The following is an 8,837-nucleotide window of genomic DNA, read 5'->3' as shown; positions in this document are numbered from 1 at the left end:
CTGAAGTCGCCCCATCAAATGTGTAGGCCATTGGAATGAGCAGCCAGCACCTGCTGTCCAGTGCTCCAGCATGGTCCCAGTGCAGGGCAAGGCAGTGTGTGGTGCTGCCACAGAGCCTGGGGAGATCTGTGCATTTGGCCACACTGCCACCCTGAGGGCAGGGACTAAGTTGCCTGTGTTGCCTGTGTGGAACCCACTGTGGTGCAGGATGCGGGGCCACAGGAGTGAACGGGACAGGAGTGAACATAGACACAGTACCCTGCGAGATCAGTCTGCCACCTGGGGTTGTGGTCAGTGCAGGCTGGAGGTAGGACAGCTGCACCCCAAGATTACAACACCCACTGTCATGGCTCCCGAGCAGGGGCCCACCCAGAATTAAGAAGTGCAGCTCCCCATTCAGGGGAGTAGGCAAGACTTTGGGGACCTGTGAGGTCTTCCAAGGCGAAGACTTCGAAGTGCAAATAGGCAGGCCAGGAGCTTGGTTGCCAACAGGGCCCTGAGGAGAGCTCAGCGGCCAGATCCCAGACCACATGAGGGCTCCAGCCCTGCGCCAGCTCTGATGACCCCGTAGGGCGGGACACACATGGAGCCGGATACAATGCCCAAGCCACGTGGCCCTGCGATGGCCAGATTGCAACGTCCCAAGTGGCTCATATCTGTGGGGCCCTCTTGGACACACCCGGCCAACCCGCACCCAGCCCGCTCCCTCACCCCGGGCGCAGGCCAGCGTCCCTGGGGGGGGGTTCTCCAGGAGCAAGCATGCTTCGCACAGCAGCATGTGGTGTTATTTCCCTTTAATTCAGATACACAACGTTTGCAGCAGTTTAAAAAAATTTAAATACATATCGCATGTCAGTCCTTCTCTCTCTTCTTGGAAGCGGACAGTCAGGTCCAGGTCAGGGCTCCGGGACGTGCCCCTCACAGCCTTGCTGGCTCCCCACGTTGGGGGGATGGTGGTGGTGGCATGGCAGGAGTGCAGAGCCCGCTGACTGGCACCGCACCATAGCGCGCACAGCCCGCTAACTGGGACCGCACCGTAGCGCATAGCGGCGAGCGTGGACAGGGGGCCCCCGCTCAGCTCGGAGCTCAACCACCTGCATCCATGACAGCCACGATCCTCCAGCACCAGTGGTCACCACCCAGTTTGCACCGGGAAACAGCAGGGACTGTACAGGGCCAGGTGTTCCCAGAAGCACTCGGGGGAGGGGAGGGGGTTCCTTTGACTGCATTGAAGGTGACAGGTGCACAGGGGAAAGTGACCCCTGAATCTTCCAGGCCAGCAGCAGCAGCACAGCCCTCCTGAGCTCTCCAGCAAGGCAGGTCACCTGCTGCTGCACCCTGCCCCCCACAAAGAACCACCCCACAGTCACCCTGACCGGGAGCCATGGCTTCAAGGGCTCACTGCAGAGGGAAGGACACAATGGAAAGTGAGGACTGGGAAGGTGCTCACAGTATCTGAACTCCACTCCCCACAATACCAGAGACACCCCCCACCCCCACCGAAGAAAGCTTCGTCAGAGTCTGTTCCAAAAGAACTCACAACAAGGGCTCGTTGCAGCTCCCCGGGAGAAGCTGCCCTGGGGCCCTGGGGCCCTGGAAGTGACATCTGCAATGGAGGGGGGGCCTGGGTGCGGTGGGGGTCCTCTAAGAGGCAGGGCCTTCTGATGCTACATTTGGGGTGTCTGGAAGGGTCAGCTTCATTCATCCTCCGGATCCATTTGCTGGCAAAAATAGGACAGGGCAGGAGATGCGGGCACTGGCAGCCCACAGTGGGGCAGCAGGGAGGGGAGGCACGTTTCTGGGGAAGGCATGCAGAAGGACATCGCCCTGGTTTCATTCGGTTTCATTCAAGTCTGTGTTCAAAGTGTCAGCAGGAAAACAACTCCCCCACTGCAAATAGACCTGCCAAATTAGCATTTTCAACAACATCTGGATTGATGACTGCTGCTTGCCACAGACTTCTAGGAACTTGATAGAGTTTTAATTCCTTGTGCAGAGAGCTGGAAAGGCAAACCCTTTTCTCAGGATTTTAACGAGCAATGACACGGTTCCTAGATGTCTCAGCCATGCAACCAACTCCATGTGGCCAGCTAAGAAAAGCCGAATTCTGAGAACTGCCTCAGCCATCCTGGGTAGCCTTGCACATTTGCATACGGAGACATACATACAATCACAGGTCTGCACAGGCACACACGTATCTGTTCTCCATGGCTAAGAACTGCGCTCGCCAATTCCTGTCCATCTCTGAGCACACAGCCCAGTGTGTGCCATGGCCAGAGCAGGGCTCCAGACCCCCTTAAGAGATGACGATCTCGGGTCGGTGACAAACAAGGGAAGATGGGGACGCCTACAGGTGAGCCCAGTGATATGGCTCCTAGGGGGAACAGCTCCAAACCTCCCATTCACAGTGCTACCGCCTACAATGTCAACACCTCAGCAGGAAGAGCACGTGGCCCGCGGTGCTCCCATCTCAGGGCCGCGGAGGTAATGGGGCGGGTGGGGATGGGGGCACACTTTCCTCGCACTCACAAACATCCCACCAGGCTTTTTATGGGAAATGGCAGGTCAAGAAATGGGAGGCCAGCGGGGGCGGGAACAATGGTGACCTACTTTCCATTAAGGTTCCCTTCCGATCCTGCTCAGACATGGGACCCATTTCTACCACTCACGCCCTGGTTTGGTGGGGCCTCTGTGGAGGCTGGCGGGAAAACCCTGCACCCCAGTAGGTCCCAAACCGCAGCAGCAGGAAAGGGCAGAAGGAAACGGGAGCTCTGGGGCAGACAGTCAGCTCAGGAGTCTCCCGGCAGTTTGGCTGCGTGTGTTATGGTGGGATGTCAGGCCCATGCTGGCCAGACGTTAGGGTAACTAACCATGTACCAATATTCCTCCTCTGTAGACTCTGGAAAAGGGCTTTGATGTTCTCTTCCACTTACCCCATGAAATACCCCAAACACTACCTGCATTTGAACTCACAACCAAGCTGAATGGTGTGGCGGTCACCACGTGACGATGTGCCGTCTCTGGGGGCCAAGAGGGCAGAGAGCCTGCCAGCCTAGTCAGACAGCAAGCACGGGCCTACTTGTAGGCACACCACACCTCTGTCCAGCAGAGGTCAACCCAAACGGCCAGGCCTCTTCTGCACTGGACAATTTGGCTACTTTGGGGTTGGAAACAGAAAGCTGGTCCTGTGGCCTAGGTCTGGGAAGAAGCAGTGGCTCTGAGGGGCCGTGGGCCAGCCAACCACTGCCCTGTCCTGTCTCCTTCCTGCTCCTTCCAATCGAGCCCCATCTTGGGTCCACTGGGCACAGATCTGCACCCTCCCGAAAGGAGGCCCAATGTATATAGGCTGAGCTGGGAAGGGCACCTAGGAGGTGCTGGGGTCCTTCTTGAATGGCTGCCAACCTTTGCCCTTGACCAAGAGCCTGGGCCCTAACACACAAGAGAGACCACATGGGAACCAGACCCCAAGAGCGGCCAGTTGGCCCATGGACAGACAGCCGCCCAGACTCCACTCGGGATGGGGTCACAGGCCAACCGGGCCAGTGTCACTGGACACGACAGACTGTCAGAGCTGGGTGGGCTGGCCTTGTCAGTGAGGGACCAGCACAGTAGTCCTTCACTGGGGTGGAAGCTCTGGAGCCGTCCAGGTGGGAGGAGAGACCCCACCTGTGCATGGGACAGGGGCCAGTACTTTCCAATCCCCAGAGAGGCTGTGTGCGTTCCTGACGCAGACACTTCAACATTAAACAGCCTTAGATTCTTACTATATGTGAACGCGTGAGAAAGGGTGAAGTGCGCCACCGAGCGCGGCTGGCGTGTTAATATGGAAGGCAGGTGTCCGGCAGGAGGAGCTGCGGGACGGAGAGCAGGTGGTGGCGGGAGCGCCCCTATTCAGGGAAGCCTCCACCGGTGCTGCTGCGTGTGGCACAGACTTGGCAATGCACATACTCTACGCGGGCAGAGAAAGTTACCTTAAAATTAATCTCTTTACTGATATAATTAAACTTTAAATCCTGAGAAGAAAACAGAGAAAGGGAAGTATGGTGCTGGGTGTCACGTACCCAGCAACCCCCCCACCCCGGACCCGCACACACCGCAGAGCCCGGGGGAGTGCTCCCCACAGCCCGCTGGCACCACCTCCTGCCTGTGGGACAGCAGAGGGGCCCGGGCCACCCTGCAAGCACAAGGACTCCGCCCTGGATGCAAGAGCAGCTGTGGCCCGGCAGCCGCGAGCAGACTGGGCATGGGGAGGACGGGAACGGCTGGTTAGCTGGCGTCTCGCACTAGCCGCGGCACAGAGGGTTAGTGACACAGCTGCCCTGCCCTCCGCAAGGACTCAGGCTCAACCCCACGTTACTGCATATGCTCCCTGCAAGGAGCCTCACTGCCACAGGGCTCCTCCGTCACGTGGCAGAGCTGGACACCGCCTGCCCGGCCACGATGCGACACAGGGGAGCAGGGATGCCCATGTGCAGAGCTGCGCCGACACAGGCGGGATCCCCAGCTCCAGGGTCACTGCCCCACGTGGGCGCTCAGCACGCAGCGACCTTGTGGACGTTCCGCAAACAAGTCAGCAGTCGATGATACGGGTTTCCTGGTGCTGCGACCACCTCGAACACAGACTGAAAGGCCCGGCGGTCCAGCTCCTCTTCTATCTGGTGTCTGTAAAAGTCCGTGGCCACCAGGCAGAAGAGGTTAATGTCCACTTGCTCCAGCTTGCCCATCCTGCTGATGACGTGGGGAAGGCTGGCAGATGAGTCAAGGGAGCAAAGCTCAAGTGAGGGAAGAATGAATGGTCTCCTGTCTGTGCCTCTCTGGCCTCACCAGGCTGTCCTTCCCCAACACAGGTCTACACACAGGCCGCCCGGAGCAGAGGCAGGGCACCTGGACAGCAGCAGCAGCTGCCTCCCACCTCGTTCCTGCTAGCCAAGCTGGGAACGGCCAACAGACGCTGCTGCAGCAACCAGAAGCCTGGCTCTGCCCAGTGCGAAGGGGAGCCCCGAGGCGGGGGTGCTCCACTCCTCAGTACTTACCTGGCCTGGCTCCCCGCACAGTTCTGTCTGCTGATGCTCCCACGGGCCCTGCTCCCACAGAGGAAGGCCAGAGCCATGGCCCCCCAGCCCAGGCCTTCCCTGGCAATGCTGAGCGAGGCCAGCCGCCAGCACCAGGACCGCTGTCTGCTCAGAGGCTCTCGTTTGTCTTGGGGGAAGGCTGCCAGAGAAGAACATCCCCTTTTGGCAGCCAGCATTTTTGGGGTGGGAACTAGATCTTTACTTAAGCCTTTCACCCGCAAGGTTGACACGAGGCACAATGGACCAGGAATAATGAAAACCAGCATCAGCCACACAGCCAACTGCACAGGGCCCGAAGGCAGGCGGGAGGAGTCCACGGGAACCTCCTGCTGCCCGGGGCACCCCTCCCACCCCACCTCTCCCAGCGGTCCTGGTCAGTGTGGTAAACATTCGCCTTTCTGTTCTCTTACCAATGCTGCACTCTCTCAAGGCTTAAGATAAACGTCATTTGACAGCTGCATTCCTTGTAAAAACTCTAACAGAAAACAGGAACCCAGACGCTGACAAACAGAAACTACCGTGTGCCAGCCTGGACCCAGGGAAGGATACACAGCCGAGACCCATTGGCTAGTGGAAGCACTGACGAAGAAGCAGGAGAGGCTCCACACAGCCATGGCCACTGGGGTCCTCTGTGTGAAGTTGGAGAGGGACAGCATGACCCAGTCCCGGACCATGGATGACTGCCCAGTGGTGTGTAGAGTCTGGAAAACCTGAGAAAGATGAGAGGCGGGGTCATGGCAAGCTTCTGGTTCTCAAAGGTGAGGAACTAGGCCCACGGGCAAGTCTACTGGGTCAGCACACACAGATAGTAAAAGGCATTCAGTCTGAAAAGTCTGGGTGAGTCAACCTCAGGGGCCCCGGCTCCATGACCCCATGCCCTCACCTTGTACACAACAGTGGCCATGAACTGTGGGTATGGCTGCTGGTTGGACAGAAATTCTCCAATGACTTTGTTCATGACATCCTGGGGTGGGAAGAAGTCATCCAAAAACTGAGGAAGGATCCGTGCCACCACTCTGGCTTCACAGGGGAACCCTTTCCTGACCCTAAAAGGAGGGGACACAGGTCAGTCTGGCCTCACCCTGAGAAGGCCTTGTGTCTGAAACCAGTTGAGAGATGGCCTGGGCCCTAGGACATGACCTGCAAGAGCAAAGAAGCGAAGCCCCCCCACTCCTGCTGACCTCGCTGGGGACCTACAGGTGAATGTAGACGCAGTGCCCCCACCCCATGGTGGGGGCTGACTCAGAGAGGGGTTTCCAAGTCATGCCAAGTAATAAGCAGAAAGGGTTTCAGATGGTGCCATTGGAGAGTAAAAAAAAAGCTCCTGGGAACCCTGTACACATTACGTTCATTTCCGTCCATGTCCAAATGCTTTATGACCTCCTTCTCAGCCCCCCATTCTGCTGCCACAGCACTGCAGTCAGCAAGGACCTTTCTTCTTCCTTGACTGGGCCTGCACGCACTCCTGCTGATGCCCCTCACCCCCGAGACTTCAGTCTGCACCCCGAGGGTGGCCACGTGAGTATGTATGGAGGGCCATACACTGCGGAAAGTGCCAGAACTGACTCAGAAACTGGACCCGTGCCCCCTTCTAGGTGTGCTCAGATCCCCTGCTGCAGATGCTGGCTATAGCCTGGCACATGTGAGGCTGCTGCTCTGGGTGACGCCCACGGCTGTCCCCACCTCGTGTCTGGAGCATGACCAAGTAGCACACCTGAGGGCACTCACTAAAACACTGGTCTATTTGGTTAGCACTGGGGCACAAAGTCCATGAAGACAGGGACCTGAATGTGGGCTCCCCTGCCTGCCACCCAGCTGTGGCCCGGCTTGACAGATCTGTGTAGAATGGAAGAATGGCTATAAATACTCATTTTAAATTTCAACACAGAAATAGACTGTAGTGCTTGGCTTTCCATAATACCTCATGGCCCAAGTGGACACAGGGACAACCTTGCTCAGTGTGCTCCAGTGAAAGCCAGATGCTTCTGGCAGACCGAGTTGAAGGAATAGGACAGGTTGAGCGGCACACAATGGGCCTCCCAAGGCCACAGACACATCATGTCGCCTGGGCTGGGATGCCTGGGTCAGAACCGGGGACCCTGTCCTGGGGAAAGAGCTTGGCAAGGTGCCTAACCCATTTTCCAGAACTAGCAAGCCGAGACAACCCTGGACACAAGCGCATGAAGTAGGGGAAGGCGGGGATTAACTACAAGCCCCCAGAAGCACTTCTGTTTACTGTCTAAATGTTTGTCATAGTCCACTCAACACTAGCCCTGAAGTTACCACTAATGCTGCTCAAAGGCTGGGCCCCCACGCCCCAGGGGTAGGCAGCCGAGCGCGTTCTGACCACGAGGTTCTTCTCCCATGAAGGCAGCAGCGTGTGATGGATGTCTTCAGGATTACTCAGAAGTCCATGTGCAGGACTTGTCTCGTTAACAAGCTCCCCCTAACGCCTCCATGCTGATGGGTGCTCCCCGCCACCTTCACGAGAGACGGGCGAGCACTCGGCCTGACCTCAGAGCTGGTCAACCCCAGACTCCTGGGTGCTGAGCTCGAAGGATGGCCCACTGCCGCAGAGCCTTGAATGTGGTGTGTGCCGGGTCGGGACACAAGTAGGAAGCTAGAGGACCACAGGGGCAAGGCTGAGAGGAGAGCAGGTGCGTGGGAAGGCAACTGCCTCCAGCGAGCACGCCAGGGCAGCTCAGGGCAAAGGTGGGCTTCATTTCTGACCTGTCAAAAAGAACAGACACGCGCTCCATTGCCACAATCACTGACTCGCTGTCTGGGGTCGCAGGGCTGGGGTCTGAGCTTCTGCCCGGACTGAGTTTCTCCTTTCCTGAAACAAATCGTTCAGTACTATTATGTTTTGAAGACTGTGCCTTGAACTCACAGCAGTTCAACAAACCCTGGGAGATGCTGTGAAGCCAGCTGAAGGGAACTCTCAGCAGCCCAGGGCCCGACCCAGGTACACAGGGCTCGGTGGTCGGTCTGCAGACCTGCTCCCCAGGCTCGGCTCTGAATGAAGCCTGTACAGCAATGTGACCTTGAGCCCATTACCCCATGATCCCAGACTCTAGATCTCTCCCAAATACCAGGGAGGCCCCATGGTCTGTGTCCCAAGAATGAGAATGCTTCTCTCTCACAGAGACAGGAGGCCCATGTGGCCTGGAGCCCGGGGTCACTAACCTGCCAGGCCCGGGTGGGCCTGGGCCAGTCTCTGGGGCCCCACAGCTCACCTGTGTACATGCAGGTAAGCATCAGGCCCAGGGCGGCCATGGCCCGGTGTGGGCTGTGCACATTCACTCTGTCCACACTCAGCTTGACCAGGGACTCCGCATCCAGCCGGCAGAGTTGTTCTGAGAGCAGGAGGCGCTCCAGGCCCCGCAGAACGCAGTGGTAGATGATGGATGGGGTGGATTCCTCACTTCCGGACAGCATCACCCCACACATCTGAGTGAGAAGAATTACTTCTGGGTCAGGCCTCTGTGGCTCGTGCCTATTCCCCAAATCAAAATGACCTGACCGTTCCCCTCCACGGGTGACCGTGTGTGCACGCCCACTCCTGTTCCAGAGCAGGCCGCCCCAGGCCACTCACCTGTATGATTGAGGCTGAGAACTCTGGGCCCACGTCCAGAGGATAGTTCTCGATCAGGTAGAAGGCGGTGGCGCACATGACCAGCACATGCTGCTGGCTGTGAATGTTCACGCAGCTGAAACCATGAGGTGAGGACCAAGCTGATGGTATGTGCTGTCCCTGTATCTCAG

General features: G+C 57.9%; 1 protein-coding gene across 3 annotated transcripts in view; it reads right to left on the bottom strand.

Annotated features, from left to right (window-relative positions):
- Positions 1-779: 779 nt before the first annotated feature.
- Positions 780-8,837, bottom strand: part of HTT (huntingtin) — a 139,987-nt gene continuing 131,929 nt past the window's right edge. For all 3 annotated transcript variants that reach the window (XM_059379949.1, XM_059379958.1, XM_059379968.1), the window contains 6 exons: positions 8,668-8,782; positions 8,309-8,522; positions 7,803-7,908; positions 5,956-6,118; positions 5,622-5,782; positions 780-4,746 (listed from right to left, as the gene is read on the bottom strand). In XM_059379949.1, the coding sequence (XP_059235932.1) occupies positions 4,533-4,746; positions 5,622-5,782; positions 5,956-6,118; positions 7,803-7,908; positions 8,309-8,522; positions 8,668-8,782 (973 nt within the window). In that variant the 3' untranslated portion in view covers positions 780-4,532. The remainder of the gene's footprint in view (positions 4,747-5,621; positions 5,783-5,955; positions 6,119-7,802; positions 7,909-8,308; positions 8,523-8,667; positions 8,783-8,837) is intronic.

The sequence above is a fragment of the Mustela nigripes genome, chromosome 1 (genome assembly GCF_022355385.1).
Source record: "Mustela nigripes isolate SB6536 chromosome 1, MUSNIG.SB6536, whole genome shotgun sequence".
NCBI classification, from domain to species: Eukaryota; Metazoa; Chordata; class Mammalia; order Carnivora; family Mustelidae; genus Mustela; species Mustela nigripes.
Note: the sequence above shows the minus strand (reverse complement) of the source record. Positions and strands in the feature narration are given on the sequence as shown.